This window comes from Orycteropus afer, unplaced genomic scaffold (genome assembly GCF_000298275.1).
Source record: "Orycteropus afer afer isolate SDZICR_OR568_19922 unplaced genomic scaffold, OryAfe1.0 scaffold00015, whole genome shotgun sequence".
Classification (NCBI taxonomy): Eukaryota; Metazoa; Chordata; class Mammalia; order Tubulidentata; family Orycteropodidae; genus Orycteropus; species Orycteropus afer.
Window position 1 is genome coordinate 12,112,384 of NW_006921602.1, and position 22,476 is coordinate 12,134,859.

At 38.8% G+C, this 22,476-nt stretch overlaps 1 protein-coding gene across 1 annotated transcript in view; it reads left to right on the forward strand.

Moving 5' to 3' along the window:
• The first annotated feature begins 8,527 nt into the window (after positions 1-8,527).
• Positions 8,528-22,476, forward strand: part of CSNK1G1 (casein kinase 1 gamma 1) — a 194,086-nt gene continuing 180,137 nt past the window's right edge. Inside the window, exon 1 of the mRNA XM_007957864.1 lies at positions 8,528-8,708. Coding sequence (XP_007956055.1) covers positions 8,528-8,708 — 181 coding nt within the window. The remainder of the gene's footprint in view (positions 8,709-22,476) is intronic.

Here is a 22,476-nt window from a genome sequence, read left to right on the forward strand (position 1 = left end):
TAACAACAACAACATGTATACTACATACACATGGTAGTGGATAAGGCATTTGCCTGCTAAACAGAAGGTCAGCAGTTCAAACCTACCAGCTGCTCCATGGAAGGAAAATGGGGCATTCTACTTCCATAAAGATTTATAGCCTTAGAAACCCAGTGGGGGTTGCTGTGAGTCAAAATCAACTAGATGGCAGTGAGATTGGTTTTGGATGTACTACCAGTCATTCTGCAAGGAGAAAGATGTAGCAGTTTACTTCTGTTAAGATTTGCAGCCATGGAAACCCTAAGGCAGTTCTACCCTGCCCTATAGGGTTGTTAAGAGTCCACATTGACTCAACAGCAGTGGGTTTATATTTTGGGTATGTGCAAGTAACTAAAGGAGGTATGACAAGGTCCCTAACCTGAAAGACTTACAATCAAATTGGATGTTTGAGTACATAGCAGTATAATTTGGTATGTGGTCAGACAGACGCAGGTTGGTGGTGTAGACAGTGGTATTCCAAGTGTTATTGATGAATTAGTTTTAAAAGATTTCACAAAGGACATAGGATATGAAGTCTTAAATGCAGATAGAAGGCTTAGAAGGCCATTTAACTATAAGAACTAAGACTGAGATACTTCTTGTGTTCACATAGTAATTTTTAATACATGAGTTTAAATAGAAAGTTGATATTGAAGAACCTCAAGTGACAAGCAAAGAGGTTGTAATTAGGAACTAGAAAGTAATGTTGAGCCAAAAACCAGTTGCCATCAAATAAATTCTAACTCAGGGCAACCTAATACGTGTCAGAGTAGAACTATGCTCCAAAGGATTTTCAATAGCTGGTATTTTATAAGTGGATTGCCAGGCCTTTCTTCTAAAGTGCCTCTCAGTGGACTTGAACTTCCAAATTTCTAGATGATGTAAAAAATTAATGCGCTCAGCTGCTAACTGAAAGGCTAGAAGTTCAAATCCACCAAGAGGCACTTCAGAATACACTGTTCAGAAGGAAGACTGGGCAATCTGCTTCTGTAGAGATACTGCCTCCGAAACCCAAGGAGGGGTCGCAATGAGTCAGAATCAGTTTGATGGCAGTGAGTTTATTTTTGTTTTTTTTTGGCTTAGGCAATCCAATATTGGGTGATAAACTCATGTGGTAAATGATAATGAAGGAAATAGGATTTTACATTTTTATCAGAACTTCTAGATGGTTCAGTTTTATTTCTTGAATGAGATGTGGCACATAAATTCATGTTGAATATTCTTCATCTTTCATAATTGTAGACAGTGCTAATATCCTATGTATGCATAGATTAGAAAATTGAAACTTTAAGTATGAGTGTGTGCCTTGTTTGTGGGAGGTAAAATGATTGTTCTGTACTACAAGCAGGTGTTGTGAACATGCTTTTCCCATCTGAATGAGATTTTTAGTGTTCTGAAGGTTTCTAACCTGGCAAGTACAGTATTCTCTCCTAATGTATACATGCAAGTATATATGGATAATGAGGACTGTGTGTGATTACTCCACTCGTTTTTACATGAGTCTAAGTGTGATGCAGAAAGCCAATGACTAGCATTATAAAAATAACCTCCATCTGTTAGAATAATGGAATGAACACAGATGAAAAATGTGGAGAGAAATGGACAAAGTAGTACAGCTTTCCAAATCTTTTAAATGAGACTATTATACTAGTGATAATTTATGAAAATTTGAGAGGTCATTTCTCATAAATGATCTGGACAGACTAAAATGCATCCTTTTCATGTTCTCAAAAGAATTTATAAGGGAAGCAGGTATAGGTGACAGTTTTTCCCACATAGACAAACTCTCACCTAATTAGAAAAACAGAAGGAAGAACATGCTTGGCATTTCTCATGCTGAAAGAACTGAAGAAATAATTCAAGCCTCCAGTACTGTGGGCAAAAAAAATGAACAACACAGGAAACATCAAAAGAAGACTGAAGGCATACACAGTCACTGTACCAAGAGAATTAGTGTACATTGACCCATTTCAGGAGGTAGAGTATGATCAAGAACTGATGGTCTTGAAGAAGTCCAGTGTACACCAAGTACATCAAAAGGAGCTCTGGTGGCATAGTGCCTAAGGCATTTGACTGCTAACCAGAAGGCTGGCTGTTTAAACCCACCAGCCACTCCTTGGAAGGAAGATTGGGCAATCTACTTCTGTAGTGATACTGTCTTGGAAATCCAAGGAGAGGTCGCTGTGAGTAAGATCTGACTTGACTGCAGTGAAGTACATCAAAATGTAACTGCCAGAAATTCAGGCTGGATTCAGAAGAGGATGTAAAGTGAGGGATATCATTAATATCAGAAAGGTGTTTAATTGTGTTTTATTGACTGCAAGAGGCATTCAGCTGTGTGGATCATAATAAATTATGAATAACATTGTGAAGAATAGAAATTCCAGAGTACTTAATTGTGCTCATGAGGAACCTTTATAACCATGGGAGATCAGAAGGGGCAGCATTTGCTCAGGGAGATAGCTCAGAGAGCAAGAATGTATAGCAAAAAAGGACACAGGAAGAAGGTAACCACAGGGAGGAAGTGTGAAGAGAGCTCTTACATTATGGGGATTGCAATCAATGTAATGAAACAAAATGTGTATGAACTGTTTGGAAAATGAATTTGCTCTGTATACTTGCACTTAAATCACAATGTAAAAAAAAAAAAAAAAAAAATATATATATATATATTTTATGCCAGAAATTTCAAGCTGGATTGAGAAGAGGGCACAGATCAAGGGATATCATTGCTGATGTCAGATGGATCTTGGCTGAAAGCAGACAATACCAGAAAGATGTTAGAGGGAAACACTTAATTGATCATTTTCACCATTGAAGCCAAATACCACTTTATAGGTTTAATAATACAAAGAAAATAAACAAAAGGTTAAAATAAACAAATTCTTTTAACTACTGTAAGGATTTTTCATGAGGATTTTTGTGTTCTTTATGTTGAGGGGTAATCCATACTGATGGCTGTATAGTCTTTTATATCTTCATCATAAGTCTTCCCTATTTTCAGCAAGCAAGGTTGTGTCAATTGAATATCACAGATTGTTAATGAGTTTTCCTCCAATCCCAATGCCATGGGATAATTTGCTTCTGGAATAATTTGCTCAGCATGCAAATTGAGTAAGTATGGTGAAAGATTACAATTCTGACACACATCTTTCCTCATTTTAAACCATGCTGTATTCCCTTGTTCAAATGACAGTGTATTGGTCTATGTACAGATTCCTCATGAGCACAATGAAGTGTTCTGGAATTCTCGTTCTTTTCAGTGTTATCCATAATTTTTTATGATCCACACCTTTGCATAGTCAATAATACACAGGCAGACATCTTTCTGATGTTCTTTGCTTTCAGCCAAAATCTGACATCAGCAATGATATCCCTTGCTCCCCATCCTTTTTGGAATCCGGCTTGAATTTCTGGCAGTTCCCTGTTAATGTACTGCTGCAAATGTTTTTAGATTATTTTCAGCAAAATTTTGCTTGAGTGTGATATTAATTATATTATTTGATGATTTCCATATTTTGTTGGGTGACCTTTCTTTAGAATGTGCACAAATATGAATGTCTTCTAGTTTGTTGGCCAGGTAGCTGTCTTCCAAATTTCTTGTCATAAAAAATACAGAAATCCTTCCAACTAGACCAATAAGCAACATCATGATAAATGGAGAAAATATTGAAGTTGTCATGAATTTAATTTTACTTGAATCCACAATCAAGGCCCATGGAAGCAGCAGTCAAAAAATGAAATGGCGTGTTGCATTAGGCAGATAATGCTGCAAAAGACCTTTGTAAATTGTTACAGAGCAAGGATATCACTTTGAAGACTAAGGTACCCTTGATCTAAGCCATCATGTTTTCTGTAGCCTCATATGCATGTGAAAGCTGGACAGTAAATAAGGAGGACTGCTTAAATTGATGGATTTAAATTCTCGTATTGTTGAAGAATATTGAATATACCATGGACTGCCAGAAGAATGAACAAATTTGTCTTAGACGAATTACAGCTGGAATGCTCCTTAGCAGTGAGAGCGGCCAGATTTTGTCTCTCATACTTTCTTTGGTTAGGTTATCAGGAGGGACCTGTCCTTTGAGAAGGATATCATGCTTGGTAAAATAAGAGGGTTGATGAAAAAGAGGAAGACCCTCAATGAGATAGATTGACACAGTGCCTAAAACAGTGGACTCAAGCATAGTAACAATTGTGAGGATGGCACAGAACCAGTCAGTGTTTTGTTCTGTTGCACCAAGGGTCGCTGTGTGTTGGCTCAGCAGCACCTAACAGTGGTAATGAGCTGAGAAACTACATTCTTGAATTATATACCCATTTGTTCAGGTGGCTCACAGCTTTATGCCTGGCATTGTACTAGGGAATTAAGGGTATCCTGATGATGCTTACAGTTTAGGCATTTTTATTTTATTGTATACAAGTGATAATAACTAAGTAGTTACTCTAATTCCATTCTTCCTTAAAGCATTAAAGAAAATACTTATGAAAGTGAAGCATAAGTATGTATTTAGTAAATAACTGAGAACAGAATATTTTCTTGTTAAGGATGCTCACCTCTATTATCAAATGATTTGAAAAGAAATTATTATTTAATGGCATCAAAATTATCTAATTGTAAATTTTTGTTTTGGACTTGGTCCTGAATTGGGACATTGAGCAGTTAATTCCAGGAAGTGTAAGTTTTAATGGTCGGTTATTGTTTGCTATTTTTGGTTCTCTGTTTAAAGGACTCCCTTTAGTATCTCTTGTAAGGTTGGTCTTGTTTTAACAAATTCCCTTAATTTCTGCTTTTCTGGAAATCTCCTAATTTGACCATCTGTTCGAGGGACAATTTTGCCTGGTATATAATTCTTGGTTGAAAAATTTTCTCTTTCAGGGTTTTATATATACCATCCCATTGCCTTCTCACTTGCATGGTTTCTGCTGAGAAATCAAAGGTTATTCTTACTGGTTGTCCTTTGTTAAGTAACTTTTTGTTTTTCCCGTGCTGCTTTCAGGATTCTTTCTTTGTCTTTGGGTTTGATGAGTTTGATGATGATATGTCTTGGTGATTTTCTTTTGGGGTTGCAAAAAGGGCAGGGAGGCCACATATTCTGACCTCCTCTTATCCTGCAAAAGAAAGACAGAGTCATCATCAATACCCAAGGCCTATTCCTGCCAGGCCAGACATGCTATCTCCCTCCAGCCCTTTCTCTAACCATTCCTCCCAGAGCACCCACCACCTCTCTCCTGGGTTCGATAATTCGCTGCAGTGGTCACACAGAACTCACAGATTATGGGGTTTATTAGGGAAGCACCAGGCTACAATTTGAGTTCAGGAAAAATGCTCAGTCTCTCTCCCCAGCCCGCCATCTCTCAACCAAGTCTCTCACAGACTCCCTCCAGCAGTGCATGTCCCTCGGTGTCTTACTCAGCAATGTGTGTCTCTTGTGTCTCTCTCCCAGCAGCACGTGTCTCTTTCAGAAACGCACATCTCTTTTGGCAGCACGTCTTCCTCAACCAGCAGTCAGAGAGAGTTCTGCCTCTAGGAGGCCTCCTTTAGAGCTTGGCAAGGTGGCCAAACCAACCAATCATAACAACAGAATTCTAAGCACCTGAGAGAGAGCCACGCCCAACAGAAATAACACAGGTGGATAACATTTACAATCAGGAGCTCCTCAGTTGCTCATTCCACCACTGAGTTTATAATGACTTATGGGTAGAATAGCCACACTAAGTAATTTACTACATTGCACTACCACATCACCCCAAACGGGCATGGATAGTAGGATTTACAATACATCACAGAATGGAGGACAATGGCTAGAAGGGCCACATCAAGCAATTCACCGCAGTCTCTATCCTGTTCCCTTGTTTCTAGCACTTTATCTTGCTTCTTTGTGTGATGGTCTGTTGTCTCTGAGACATTGTGACATTGTTGTATTTAAATCTCTATTAACTGTTTGTGAAGAGCAGCTAAGGGTGAGTCAGGCTCTTCTTGGTGGTTGTTTATCATTGGCCCATCGGTGGAGAAGGAAGTGGTGACTATTACTCAGTTAAGTGAAGCTATAGAAGGTGTGGGTGTAGTTGTGTTGTATGGAGACTGTTGCTGTCTCACACTCAGACAAAAATAGCAATTGAATAACCATCAAAAAAGTAAAAAGAAATGGACAAAAAAACACACCATGTAATCACACAGGAACAGTAACAAAAAACACAGCGGGAGAAAAAAACCCTGCACTATCTGTGGAGAGGGCAATAAGAATAAAAGGTAGAGAAGGAGAATAAGGAAGAAAGAAATGGGAAAAAGGAAAAAAGGAATGGGGTTAACCACGAGAAAGAAAAAAAAAAAAAAATGCAACCAGGAACAGGGAAAAGAAAAAAAGCTGAAAACTAGAACCTGGGAGGGGAAGAATAAAGAATAATAATAAAAAGGACAAAAGTAATAATAATAATAGTAGTTTTAAAACAGACAAAAACAAACTGAAAAAAACATAAAAAAGAAAATAATTGGGACAGGGCACCCAGGCTCCATCTGAGCACACAAACTGGGATAGAATTCCTGCTAGCCTAGAAGGTAGGTGGGAATGAGGGATGGCTGCATCTCCATTCAGCAAGAGGGTGTGGGATATAAAAGTAACAAGGAGAATGTCGCACCTTTCTAGTTGTCCATGTCCGGAATGTTCTTGGGATTTCTGTCAAGTGGAGCCTGTTCTTAGGTCCCTGGAATCTGGGAGAAGGCTGTCGCTTTAAATATCCAAAATGATTGAACTGTTTGTAAACATTCAAAGTGGCTGCACACTCTGGACAGGCAAAAGTCCACAGCTCAGCCTGCCTTCCTCTTTGCTGCTTCCCTTTTATTCCCCAGCCACCAGAGCAGTCCTCCATGTAGTCCTTGGCCAGCAGGGCTGATTTTTAGGTTAATTCTTAGGTCCTGTCACCAATATCCAAGCTGTCTGTGCTGTCAGGAATCGCTGCCAGACCGCAGCTCATTATGTCTCCTTTTTTGGTGTTTTCGTGCAAATTCTTCTGATAGTTGGAGTTTAGTCTACTTCTGTATCCTTCCCTTCACAACTCACAGGTCTAGGATTATCTTCTGTATCTGTGTTAATTGGTTCCCCTTTTCTTTTGTTGAAGAGGGTCTGTGCAGTCTTTCTGCCTATTCCACCATCTTACTGGAACTTCCTCAAGGATGAGTTTTATGTTTTAAGTATTCTCTTTAGTTTTAATTTTCATTTTAGTGTTCTGCAAAAGGCTCTGCTTCAGATACTGGATTATTGCATACTTAATCCAAAGTGAAAGCAAGACCAAAAGTCCAGTGTTCCATAGCTTTAGGCTAGGAATTCTTACTATCACTAGAGTTTTGGAAAATCTCTCATAGAAGTAGTCTGCTTCACTTGGCAACTGTAAAGTGTACAATTGCTACCCTCCAGAAACCCAACCAGTTGCCATTGAATCTATTCCTATTTATGGCAGGCAGCCCCATGTGTTTCAGAGTAGGACTGTGTTCCATAAGGTTTTCAGTGGCAGTGATCTGTCAGAAGGAGACTGGTAGGTCTTTCTTTTGAGGTGTCTTTTGGTGATTTCGAACTGCCAGTCTTTATTTAGTAGCTGAGTGCTTAGCTGTTTCTGCAACCCAGAGTCTCTATGATTGTTGCCCATGCCTGGTAAATGATGGGAGTAGGGTAGGGTAGAGGAAGTAGCCTTATTTCTGATAGGTTCTGTCCAAATTAAAAGGATGCAGTTTTAATTAAATAGCCCTCAGTTTATTTAACTTGGCTTAGAAACTCTCTGCTGTCAAGTCGGATCCGACTCATAGCAACCCCTCCTTGGGTTTCCGAGGCGATATTGCTACAGAAGTAGATTGCCTAACCTTCCTTCTGAGGAATGGCTGGTGGGTTTGACCCGCCAGCCTTCTGGTTAGCAGTCACATGCCTTAGGGACTAATCCACCAGAGCTCCTTAACTTGGCTTACCATGCCATATTTTTCTTTCAGTTAGAAAAAGGCAGGAAGTATCTTTTTTTTTTTTTTTTTTGTAGCCATGTGTACAGTACTTAGTGAAAACATTTTATGGTAAAGGTTTGTGTGCTCCCTTAGTTGCTACAGTCTGCGGCCTACTGAGCTTATGTTACCAGATGAATAACTAGTCCAGATGGCTACACTGAGAATATAAAAGGAAAACCCATTTTAGAAAACTATCTTCTTTGCTCATTTTTGAATGAGATCTGTTCTAATTAATTGTGACTTTCTTAATTTGTTTTAATATTTAAGTTTTAACTACATGTTTTCTTGATTTTTACCTAGGTTGCAAAATATCCTCCTATGCTTGAGACCTACAGACTACCTGTCCTACAGGAATTAATCAGTGGTTTTTCATCTTCTGGAGATATATTAGAAGCATAAATATGGTGCCAAAAGAACTGCTTACCTTTCTCTGACTACGGTTCATTTGGACATACTCTTCTATTGAAGAGAGGCATATAGACTGAGGATACTTGTTTTCCAGAGACTTTGTCGTGTAGGATCATGGACCATCCCAGTAGGGAAAAGGATGAAAGACAACGGACAAGTAAACCCATGGTACAAAGGAGTACACACTGCTCCCGACCATCTAGCTCATCAACATCCTCTGGGGTTCTTATGGTGGGACCCAACTTCAGGGTTGGCAAGAAGATAGGATGTGGGAACTTCGGAGAGCTCAGATTAGGTAAGAACTTGTTGTGTCAGTGGCTTCTACTATCAGTGATAACAATAGCTGTGATAAGCTTTGGTGTTTCTCAAGACAAGCAGTTTATATTTTTATGAGAAGTTTTTCATAACTAGGACCTGTTGTGAGAATGAGAAGAATTTGTGAAGAGGACTATAGTCATTTTTAGTTATAATTGTTATCTGAGGTTTAGCTCTCTTTATGTGGGATAGATAGACTTTAAAATTTTCCAACTCTGAGATTTTATGATGCAGAGAGATCTGCAGACAGATAAAAGTAAAATACAGATTGATTTAGTAGTAGGTCTGAGGTGAAGCCCTAAATTCTGCACTTTCAAGAAACCTGGAGGAAATGCTGTTGTTGTAAATAACAAATTTAAAAATTTAAAAATGTAAATGGCAAATAGCCATCGAGTCGATGGGAGCTCTGGTAGCATAGTGGCTAAGGCACTTGACTGCTAACTAGAAGGTTGGCGGTTCAAACCCACCAGCCACTCGTCGGAAGGAAGATGGAGCAATCTACTTCCGTAGTGATACTGCCTTGGAAACCCAAGGAGGGGTCGCTATGAGTCGGGTCCAACTTGATGGCACATAACAACAACAACAAGCAGGAAATGCAGATGCTGCTGTTTCTTGAACCATACCTTGAGTAAGGCTTTGATTTAATTCAGACTATATTCCTGAAAGGAAAGAGAGTAAATCCTTGCTCAGGAATACCCAGACTTAGTCTGAAAAGATAAGTTATCTGAAAAGTTCAGAGAGGTTATTTGAAAGATTCTGTGTTTGCATTTCTTCCTTGAGATCTCAACATCAAAATTGAGTTAGAACTCCAGAGGAGAAACTATGCAATTGTATTTCCCAACCATTTAAATGGATTTTTTTTTTATTTCAAGTTCTACTTTATGGGTGAGATGAATAGTGACAGAATCATCCAGTTTGAAGAGGTGAGGTTGAGATTAGAGGGTACATTGTATATTTATATACTTTTTTATGGCCCTCCTAGGTGAGTGGTGGAAGAGAAAATGAAAGGCCTTATAAGTGTATAAAGTTGGAGATCATCTTGGAGAATGAGGAGAGGTCTGCTTTAAGCTAAAATGTTTTCCTCTTCTTCATAGTTGTTGAGAGTATGAGTTACTATGAAGAGATACTGTTAGAGTCTTTGGCCCTTGGGGGAACAGGAGGGTGGGAACATAAGATGATTATTGCTTATTACCTATGCTACTTCTTATGATCTTGCAAAAAGAGATGGAAAAAGTCTTAACTTCTGATCCCCCATAGAGAGCCTCAGGGAAGCATCACTATACTAACCAGATATCACTAGGTGCAGAATGAAATTTAGAGATACTGAGAATATATTTTCACTAATAGAAGGCTGGCAACTGAGAATTTAAAGACCTGTCTAAGATAATGAAAGGCTTCTTGTATTTAGAGATGTTTCATGTTCAGGTTAGAAAAGCCAGCAGAAGCTACTGAGAATAGGAGTAAGATATGTAATTTTATACTGCTTGACTTCCTAGCAAGTACCAAGTTGCTTTAGCAACTAGTGAATATTCATTTATGTAATGGATTGACTTTGTTCTAACATCACAGTACTTGAATTAAATAGAATTGTTGCTGAGAGGTAGTCTCTAATATATACAAATTTATGCACTCCCAGAATATCAGAAATTTGTTTAATTTTTATAAAAATGAAGAAAAGCTTTGGTAAATGGAAACTGAAAATTTATTTTGTCTAATTAGGCCTAAGTTTGTATTACATATATGGTTTTAAAATTTACCTGGGAATGGAAAAATCCATTCTGCTAAAAGGATAAATTGGTAGCCCACATATATTTTCAGAGTGGTAGGATATTGGGTTTTATTTCTTTTCATGGATTGACGATAATTTTGATAATTCTCATTTTAACTTGCCTAATAGTCAGTAGGAAGAACTCATTCTTTTCATTCTTTCTGAATGGTTTTATTCTTGCGTACTTCTCAGGTTTTCATTAGCTCTGGGATTATATCATTATAGCATTGTATCATCTGGCAATATTTTTTACCAGCAGAAAAGGAACTTTCAAAATCATTTAACATTTTCCTAACAATAGAATGGGCTGTATACTCCATTCCATCATTTTCTTGCTCTAGTATTAGTGAATAGAAGATTGTACAGAGGACAGAAGATGGAAACTGAGAAAATCCAAACTCAAGGCAGATGCAAGTTGGCTTCCAATCATGGCTACAACCAACAAAGTTCTCTTTCTCCTCTAGCCACACTGTCTCTTCTGTTCCTCAGATAGCCAAGTGCGTTTCTGCTTGAGGGCTTTACACTTACAGTTCCTTCTGCCTACAAAGTTCTTTTTTTAAAATTTTGCATAGCTGGCCACTTCTCATCCTTTAGGCCTCAAGAGTATATGATACCTTTTCAGAGAGACTATATGACTCCTATACCCCATTTAAATTAGTACATTTTTCCTTTAGCGACTATATATCCATTCAGACTACTTTATTTTATTCATTGCATTTATCTCTATTTGAAATAATTTTATGTTTACATGTTCATTGTTGCCCCTTACTTGGTTATAGCCCCTTGGAGGGCAGGGAGTGTAACTTTATTGCTTATTGTTGTTATCTGTTAGATGGAAGAACAGATATCTAGATGGATAGGAAGAAGGGGGTAAAAATCAAGCATGGAGCTCTTTGGGCTCCAGTAGTGTGGGGATGGTAGTAGGACTGTGCCCATTGTGTTTAGGTAGATCCCTGGATTCCAGACAAAGAACCCAAAAAATTAATATAATGATTTGTGCATTTTGGTTCTCTGCAAATCTGTTTCTACCTCATCATCCATTAACCATATATACTTTAATTTACTAATTTTCATATTCCCATTTCTTTTTACTGTGTATACCATATAATTGTTAGCTGATGTTGAGTTGCCTTGGTGACTCCATGCACAACAGAGCACAATGTTGCTCATCATCATGATGATCATTACAGGTTAGCCTGTTGTGATATGTAACATTCACTGGCTAAGTTTTGATTGTAGATCACCAGGCCTTTCTTCTAGTTTTTCTTAGTCTGGTTGTTGTTGTTCAGTGCCGTCAAGTCGTCTGTGATTCATAATGACCCTGTGTATAGCAGAATGAAACACTGCCCAGTCCTGTGCCAGCTCCATGATCCCTGCTATGCCTGACCCCATCGTTGTAGCCATTGTGCCAATCCATCTTGTTGAGGGCCTTCCCCTCTTTTGTTGACCTTCCACTCTACCAAGCATGATATCCTTCTCCAGGGAATGGACTCTTCTGACAACATGACCAAAGTAGGTGAGACGAAGTCTGGCCAGTCTCACTTCCAAGGAGCATTCCGGCTGCATTTCTTCCAAGAGAGATTTGTTAATTCTTTCAGCAGTCCATGGTATTTTCAGCATTCTTTGCCAGCACCACAACTCAAAAGCGTCAACTTCTTCTTCGGTCTTCCTTATTCATTGTCCAGCTCTCCACATGCATGTGAGGTGATTGAAAATACCATGTCAGGTGTATCTTAATCCTCAAGGAGATGTCTTTGCTCTTCAGCACTTGAAAGAGGTCTTTTGCAGCCGATTTGCCCAGTGCTATACGTCGTCAGATATCTTGACTACTGCTTCCATTGGCGTTAGTTGTAGAACCAAGTAATAGGAAGTCTTTGACAACTTCATTCTTTTTTCCATTTATTGTGATGTTGCTTATTGGTCCAGAATGTTTGTTTTCTCTATATTGAGGTGTAATCCATACTGCAGCTGTATTCTGCAGTCTTCATCAGTTAGTGTTTCAAGTCATCCTCCCTCTTAGTAAGCAGAGTTGTGTCGTCAGCATATTGAAGGTTGTTAATGTTTTCCTCCATTCCGTTCTTCTTCATATGGTCCAGGTTCTCAGATTATTTGCTCAGCATGGAGATTGAATAAATATGGTGAAAGGATACAACATAGTCTCAGTGGTTCCACCAGGCTCTATCAGACCAGCAAACCTGGCCCCCCTTTTTTATCCTCCAGATGATTTAGAGTTTTCTTCCACATTGTTCTCCCTCTCTGTCAAGGATCTCCTAAATAGATTCCCCTCCAAGTGGTTGACAGTGGTAGCCGGACACCATCTAGTCTTTTGATCTCATAGTCCTATAGGCTGCAGATCGGATGGTGTACCAGTTGCTAGGACTAATTGTTTCCATGAATTTTTGGTTTTCTTCATTTTTCTTTGCTCTGGACGAGGAGAGACCCATCATTGCATCTAGATGGCTGCTTGAAATCTTTTAAGATCCCAGTCACTACTCACCAAAGTAGGAGGTGGAACAATGTTTTGTGCAGTATGTTATGCTAGTTGAGCTTGATGTCTCCTGTGACTCTGGTCCCGTGCCCACAGGTTCAACTACTCATTCCCTTTGGGTAGCTGGCTGAGACCAAGAAGTGACTACAACCTTGCCCCTTGTCAGCTCTCCTATACACCTGGGAATTCAGATCATACAAATAAACTTATATGACCACTTTCTGCCAACCCTATAATCGTCTTGGGTACACTCCTCACTTCATAGACATACCTACTAGTTCAGCCTGTCCACCCATCTATCCACTCATATACCCATGTTTGCCTTCACTGACAATGCAGTACTGTATGTGCAAAAAGGTTCATCTTTGTTGTCTCTACTTCCCATGTACCTCTCTATGTCTTTCTCTTCTTCAGTGCTACCATGTTGATCACTCACATTTGGTACATTGCCCTTCTCTTCACCCAAATCAATATCAGTGTCTCTTCTTACATCCATATTGTTTTTTTCTTCTTTTCCTGTCTTTTTAATGACCTCTTACTTTCTTCATGGATGATGTTGTTGATGTCATACCACAATTCTTTTGGTTTTTGGTCATTGGTATTCAATGCATCAAATATATTCTTTAGACAGTCTCTAAATTCAGGAGGGATATATTCAAGGTCATATTTTGGGTCTTGTGGACTTGTTTTAATTGTCTTCAACTTCAAGTTGAACTTGCATGTGAGCAGTTGATGATCTGTTCCACAGTCAGCTCCTGGCCTTATTTTGGCTTAAGATATTGAGCTTTTCCATCCCCTCTTGCCACAGATGTAGTTAATCTGATTTCTGTGTATTCCATCTGGTGAAGTCCACACGTATAGCTGCCATTTGTGTTGTTGCAAAAAGGTATTTGCAATGAATAAGTCGTTGGTCTTGCAAAATTCTGTCATGCAATCTCTAACATCATTTCTATCACCAAGGCAAAATTTTCCAACTACTGGTGATTCTTCTTTGTTTCCCAGTTTTGCATTCCAATCACCAGTGATTATCAGCACATCTTGATTTCCTGTTTGTTCAATTTCAGACTCCAGAAGTTGGTAAAAATCTTCAATTTCCACATCTTTGGCTTTAGTGGTTGGTACGTGTATTTGAATAATAGTAGTATTAACTGGCCTTCCTTGTAGGAATATGGATATTATCCTATCACTGACAGCATTGTACTTCAGGATAGATCTTGAAACATTCTTTGTGGTGATGAATGCCACGCCATTCCTCTTCATTTTGTCATTCCTGGCATAGTAGATCATATGATTGTCTGATTCAAAAAGGCCAAAACCAGTCCATTTCAGCTCACTAATGACTAGAATATCAATCTTTATGTGTTTCATTTTTTGACAACTTCCAATTTTCCTAGATTCTTAGTCTGGAAGATATGGTAAAACCTACTCACCATCATAGGAGCACAAAGCCTCCACTGACAGATAGTTGGTGGCTATACATGAGGTATATTTGATTAGGAATTAAATAGATACTCAGGACCAAAAAAAAAAAAAGCTTGGCTGAATAATCCAAGTCTGAAATGATGAGGACCTTAGTTCTCAGCTGTGAAAGTGGCAATGAGATGGAGAGAAAGGGATGCATTGGAAAATTTCAGAAGTAGATTGTAGGCAGGACTGGGTCACTATTTGAGAGGATGGACTCAGAGATCATTGAATTTGCCAGCTTGAGGGGACAATTGAGTGAGGAAGCTTTTAAGGGAGATAGAAAATAAAGGATTGTGGTGGGTAATAGGGAGGGCAGGCAGATAGACTTTGAGGAATGTGTGACACATATGCAGAAATATCTATATGAGACTTAGAAAGTTTAGGCTCAAGATAGGGATTTAGAAGTCATCATCATAGATTTTCAATGAACCAGTCATGGAAGATAAGATGATGCTCTGTGAAGCTTGTGTGAGTAGGAGAGGGTGCATATAAGGGATTTTAGAAGAAGAGTGTGGAAAGGTCAAGAAGTCCAAAGAGAAGAGTTTTGAGACTGGTGGGATGATAAGCAACACTTGTGCCCAAAGGAGGTTAAGCAGGAAAGGAGGAAGTCATTGTTCCATTTATTCTTTTACTTGTGGTTTTTTGTTTTGTTTTCTTAAATGAACAAATGTATTTTGTAATCAGAAAAAAAGCAATTAGCAAAGAATTTCTTTTAAAGCAAAATTAAAAAAATGGAAGTAACATACTTGTTTTTGATTTTTTAAAAAATATGCTACATTAGAAGTATCTTCAGAGACAACCACTAAGGGTGGTTTATTTTTCAATATTTTGAAATGTGTATCAAGACATATTTTTAATATTTGATTATTATTTAGTAATTTATTTAATCATCTTCTTACTATGAAGTTACGAGTTTTTTAATATTGTAAGTAGTACTGTACTGAACAACTTTATAGACCAAAAAAACCACTGATATCGAGTGATTAAGACTTATAGCAACGCTCTAGGATGGAGTAGAACTGCCCCATAGGGTTTCCAAGGCTGTAAATCTTTACAGAAGCAGACTGCCATTGGAGTGGCTCATGGGTTCCAACTGCTGACCTTTTGATTACTAGCTAAATGCTTTAACTAGTATATCACCACCACTCTTTTATCTTTCCAGACACCTCTTTAAAATACTGGCCATTTTCTTACGATAAATCCTGGAAGTGTAATTTCTGACACAAAGGATATGCACATTTGCAATGTTGTTACCCATTGTCAGTTTACCCTCCAGATGGTTTCATTCTACTGTGTGTGTGTGTGTGTGTGTGTGTGTACTTATGATTGTTTTTCTGCCCCTTCAGAAACCTTGAACATTAGTGAGAATCTTTTCCTGTTTGCCAAACTAATGGGAGAAAATGGTATTACTTAAATGTATACACATCTTTTCACGTATTTATATTTATTATGAGTTGCTTCTTTGTGGTCTTTGCATTTTTCTAAAAGTTTATTTCTATAGAGGCTTACTTTGTATGTATTGCCTCACTCATGTATATTGTCGCAGGTGAAGGGGGAATGTTGAAGATTTAAGAAGAGGGATATGTGATGGAGGTTGATTGTGGATAAAATACGGGAAAGCATCGTGATGTGGAAACATTTGCAGACTGATTTTCATTAATTGAGAAACATGGAGAATAGTTTCAGGACCTTTTTTTTTTTTAAGTTTTGAGGCTTTTCCTGAATCAGACTTAAAAATAATTAGGATGTAAATTACAGTACTACAGTCCTCCAGAATTAAGAAAATATATACCCTTAATCTACAAATAATTGCATGTGGGTTTTTCTTAGATGGAAGAATAAATAGAAGATATTTATTTCACATCCATATAAGGATGTACTTATGTTTATGCCAGACCATTTAGACTAGAGAGGCTTGCATATAATTTTAATAATCCTTTATCCTTAAGAAGTAGAATATGGTTTGAAGATGTTTTTATTTACAGACAAGAAAATGGAAGCTTAAAAAATTGACCTCTGTGTTCTTCCCATCTTTGGTATCTAATGAACTATGCAAAAGTACATTATCATGTCAGGATGTTTCTGACAAAGGTAAATCGGCTAAGGGTAGCAACTTGTCCTGTGACACACTCCTCCTGGCTTCTAAAATAAGAAGCAGAGTGTGCATGATACCTTCTCTATATATTGTTTTTTCCTTATCTGAATTACTGAACCATCAATTATGAACTTAAATTGGAATTTAATATCCTACCAAAATGGATGTCAGAAGAGACTCTGAAACTTGCTCTTGAACGGACAGTAGCTAAAGAAAATGGAAAAAAAAATTAACAAGACAAAAGAACTAAACAGAAGATTTCAAAGAGCAGCTTGAAAAGACAAAGTCAGTTATTATAATGAAATGTGCTAAGACCCCGAGTTAGAAAACCAAAAGGGAAGGATATACTTGACATTTCTTAAGCTGAAAGGACTGAAGAAAAAATCAAGCCTCGAGTTGAAATATTGAAAGATTCTATAACAACAACTATGGGCAAAGTATTGAATGATGCAGGAAGCATCAAAAGAAGATGGAAGAAATACACAGAGTCACTGTACCAAAAAGAATTGGTTGATGTTCATCCATTTCAGGATGTGGTACATGATCAAGAACCAATGGTATTGAAGCAAGAAGTCCAAGCTGCAGTGATGGAACTGGCAACAAACAAGGCTTCAGGAATTGATGGGATACCCATTGAGATGTTTTAGCAAACGGATGCCCAGCTGGAGGCACTCACTTAGTTATGCCAAGAGATTTGGAAGACAGCTACCTGGCCAACTCACTGGGAAAGATCCATATTTGTACCCATTCCAAAGAATGAAAGGTGATGCCACAGAATGTGGAAATTATCGAACAATATCATTAATATTGCATGGAAGTAAAATCTTGCTGAAGATATTTCAGAAATGGTTGCAGCAATCTACTGACAAAGAACTTCCAGAAATGCAAGCTAGATTCAGAAGAGAATGTGGAATGAGGGAGATCACTGCTGATGTCAGATGGATCTTGGCTGAAAGCAAAGAATACCAGAAAGATGTTTGTGTTTTATAGACTATACAAAAGCATTCAACTGTACTGATCATAACAAATTATAGGTAACATTGAGAAGAATGAGAATTTCAGAACACTTAATTGTTCTCATAAAGAACCTGTACACAGACCAGGAGGCTATCGTTCAAATAGAGCAAGGGGATACTGCATGGTTTAAAATCAGAAATAGTGTGCGTCAGGTTGTGTTCTTTCACCATACTTATTCAATCAGTATGCTGAGCAAATTATCCAAGAAGCTAGACTGTATGAAGAAGAACGTGGCGTCAGGATTGGAGGAAGACTCATTAAAAACCTGCAATATGCAGAGGACACAACTTCACTTCCTGAAAGTGAAGATGACTTGAAGCACTTACTGATGAAGATTAAAGGCTATAGGCTGTAGTATGGATTACAACTCAACATGAAGAAAATGAAAGTCCTCACCATGGGACTAATAAGCAGCATCACGATAAATGGAGAAAAGATTGAAGTTGTCAAAGATTTCATATTACTTACTTCCACAATCAGCACCCATGGAAATAGCAGTCAAGATCTGCTGCAAAAGACCTCCTTAAAGTGCTAAAGAGCAAAGATGTCTCTTTGAAGACTCAGGTGCACCTAACCCAAGCCATGTTGCTTTCATTCACTTCATATGCATATGAAAGCTGAACAGTGAATAAGGAAGGCCTAAGAAGAGTTAGGGAGCTCTGGTAGCATAATGGCTAAGGCACTTGACTGCTAACCAGAAGGCTGGTGGTTCAAACCCACCAGCCACTCCTCGGAAGGAAGGTTGGGCAATCCTACTACCGTAGTGATACTGCCTCGGAAACCCAAGGAGGGGTTGCTATGAGTCTGGTCTGACTCGACGGCACATAACAACAACAAAGAGTTAATGCTTTTGAGTTGTGGTATTGGTGAAGAATACTGAAAGTACCAAGGACTGCCAGAAGAATAAACAAATCTGCCTTGGAAGAATTGCAGACAAAATGCTTTTTGGAAGTGAGAATGGCCAGACTTTTTCTCACCTACTTTGGTCATGTTGTCAGAAGAGACCATTCCCTGGAGAAAGGTATCATGCTTGGTAAAGTAGACAGTCAGCAAAAGTGGGGAAGATCCTCAATGAGATGGCTTGACACAGTGGCTACAAGGATGGGCTTGGATATAGCAAGAATTCTGAAGCTGGTGCATGACTGGGCAGTGTTTTGTTCTGTTGTACACAGGGTCACTATGAATTGGAGCCAACTCAACAACACATAACAACAACCAGTCAGTTCTGTTTTTGTCAGTTGTGATCATTAAGGCTTACAGATATATGTTATCCAAAGCAATTGGATGCATACTGTATCCACAAAGTCCTGGAGCCCTATTTTCTGCTCCAAGGGAATGGGAAAGGATAAGTAAGAAGGCGGCACTCTCTCCGGTTACTATTTTTTTTTTTTTTAATTTTTATTGTGATTTGGGTGAAAGTTTACAGAGCAAATTCACTTTCCATACTGCAGCTCACATATACTTTATCTCATGACACTGACTGTAATTTCCCACAAAGCAACAGCTCCACTTCCCCTTCCTCCCCATAGTTAGCTCTTCCCGATGTCCTTCCTTCTTATGTACTTCTGCCCTCTGATCTGTCTCCCTGTGCATACATAGCCCTTCTATTCTCCAATGATTGATCTCTCCAAACAGTAAATCTACCGAATGTAAATATTCAGCTCATATGCCTGTCCTTTGTTTGGCTGGAAGCCACAGGAGTGGGTTTAATTCTAGACCTGAAGGGCAGCTAGAGACCGTATTCTCATCAGACCAGCAACCATGGTCCCTTTTTTTTTTTTTTTTTAATTATTTTGAATTTTTTTCCACATTGTTCTCCCACTCTATCCAGGCTCTCCCACATAGATCTCCTTCCAAGTGGTTGACAGTGGTAGCCAGGCACCATGTAGTTCTTTTGGTCTCAGTTGTATAGGCTGAGCATCACATGGTGTACTAGTCGCTTGGACTTTGTTTCTGTGGGTCTTTAGTTTTCTTCATTCTTCTTTTCTCTAGACAAGGAGAAAACCCATCATTGCATATAGATGGCTGCTTCCAAGCTTTAAGATCTCAGTCACTACTCAGCAATGAAGGATATGGAACAGTGTTTTTGTGTAGTATGTTATGCCAATTGAGCTTGATGTCCCCTGCGACTGTGGTCCCAACCCCACAGGTCCAACTACTCGCTCCCTCTGGCTAGCTGACTGTAGCCAAGAGGTGACTACAGCCTTGTCCCGTGTAAGCTCTCCTAATACCTGGGAGTTCTTACAGAACATACAAATATACTTGTAGAAACATTGTCTGACAATGCTATACATGGTCTTGGACACATTCCCCTCTACATAGACATACCTTATAGTTCAGCCTCTCCACCCATCTATCCTCCCGTATACCCATGTTTGCCTTCACTGACAACACAGTACTGTATGTGCAAAAAGGTTCATCTTTGTTGTCTGTACGTCCTGTGTACCTCTCTATGTCTTCCTCTTCCTCCATGCCACTGTGTTGATCACTCACATTTGATACATTGCCTTTCTCTTCACTCAAATCAATACTTGTCTCTATCTATCTAACAGTGTTCATTCCCCTCCCCTCCCACCCCTGGTAACCAGCAAAGAAAATTTCCTTCCATATATAAACCTTTCCTTGACTTTTTACAATAATGGACTAATACAGTATTTGTCTTTCTATAATTGATTTATTTCACTCGGCATAATGCCCTTCAAGTTCATCCACGTTATGTGGTGTTTTGAAGATTCTATGTTATTCTTTAGGGTTGCATAGTATTCCATTGTGTGTATATACCATAGTTTGGTTATCCATTTGATCTGGTTATCTAGCACCACTCTGACGAGAATATACCACAAATAGGATGGCTTGAACAAACTGGAGTTACTTACTCTCTTACAGTTCAGGAGGCTAGAAGTCCAAATTCAAAGAGTCCAGTTCTAGGGGCTGTGTGAAAGCCCCTTGACCTTGGGCTTCAGCTCTGCCTCTTGTTTCTGCCCCACTGAAACCAGAGGCATGTCTTCACTCAGGCAGCTTCTGGCTGCTGAGGGGAAAAAGCCCAAGGTCAACAAATAAAATGGCACAGTCCTGATGTTACCAAACCACACAGCAGGCCGTTAAGTCAAGTCCATTGTAAGTCCCAAGGTAAGGAGAGCATGGCAGGCTGCTGAACAATGACATGGGCTACATGCAGATCTAAGAAGAGTTAATGCTTTTGAGTTGTGGTATTGGTGAAGAATACTGAAGGTACCAAGGACTGCCATAAGCTGGAGACCATTCCTCAAGGCTTCTCCTTATATACAGGAAGCAGACCACATCTCAAAGGCAGCTACTCAGCTGTTTGTGGTAGATCCCACCATGGAGCTGATCACCAGTCTCATCATGGGGAATAACTACCACTAGCTGCCCAGCCACTCAACCAGACCCAGTCAAGTTGACATATAAATTTAACTACCACATTATTCTTCTGTTCATGGGCACCCAGGTTGTTTTAATCTTTTTGCTATTGTAAATAGTGGTGCGATGAACATATGTGTGCATATGTCTGTCCTTGTCCTTGCTCTCACTTCTTTAGAATATATGCCTAGTAATGGAATGGCTCCGTCAAATGGTATTTCTAATTCCAACTTTTTAAGGAATCACCATACTGCTTTCCACAGTGGTTTTATCATTTTGCACTCATATCAGCAATGTATGAGAGTCCCAGTCTATCTACATCCTCATCAACATTTGTTATTTTCTGTCTTGTTGAACTTTTGAGTTACTGTCTTGCCCCAGCATAGTAGCATTGTTGTTTTGATTTGCATCTCTCTAATGGCTAACGATCATGAACATTTCTTCATATGTTTGTTGGCTGCCTGAATACCCTGTTTGTTGAAGTATCAATTCATGTCTTCTGCCCATTTTTAAATGGGATTATTTGTCTTTTTGTTGTTGGAGTGTTGGGAGTTTTTTATAAATTTTAGAGATAAGTCCTTTGTCAGATATGTCATTGCTGAATATTGTTTTCCAATCTGTAGGTTCTCTTTTGACTCTTTTGGAGAAGTCTTTGGAAGTGCATAAAAATTTAATTTTTAGAAGGTCCCATTCATCTAGAGCTAACAAGTCTTTCCTGGAGGAAGTGCAGCTAGAATGCTCCTTGGAGGTGAAAATGGCCAGACTTTGTCTCACATACTTTGGTCATGTTGTCAGAAGGGACCATTCCCTGGAGAAGGATGTCATGCTTGGTAAGGTGTATGGCTGGTGAAAAAATAGAAGACCCTCAACGAGATGGATTGACACGGTGGCAGCGGCGATGGACTCAAGTATAGCAAGAATCATGGAGCTGGCTCAGGACCAGGCGGTGTTTCATTCTGCTGTGTATAGGGTCACTATGAGTCGGAGACAACTCGATGGCACTTAACAACAACAACAACATTCATATAGTTTCTATTCTGCTGTTTGTGCATTTTGGGTTATACTTGATTGTCTGTTTTTGCCATATATTAGGGCCCCAAAATTTGCCCCTAGTTTTTCCTTGAGGAACTTTATAGTTTTTAGTTTCACATTTAAGTCTTTGATCCATCTGGAGTTAGTTTTTATGTATAGTGTGAGGTATGGATCTTATTTCTTATTTCACTTTTCTACAAATGGATATCCAGTTTTGCCAGCACCATTTGTTAAAGAGACTCTTTCTTCCCCATTGAATGGACTTTGATCCTTTGTCAAAGATCAGCTAGCTGTGGATAGATGGATTTACTTTGGGTTCTCAGTTCTCTCCCATTGGTCTACGTGTCTGTCATCGTACCAGTCCCAGGCAGTTTTGACTACTGTGGCTGTATAGTAGATTTTTTTTTTTTTTTAATTTTATTTTGATTTGGGTGAAGATTTACAGAGTAAATTCACTTTTCATACAGCAGTTCACATATACTTTGTCTCATGTCATTGACCAA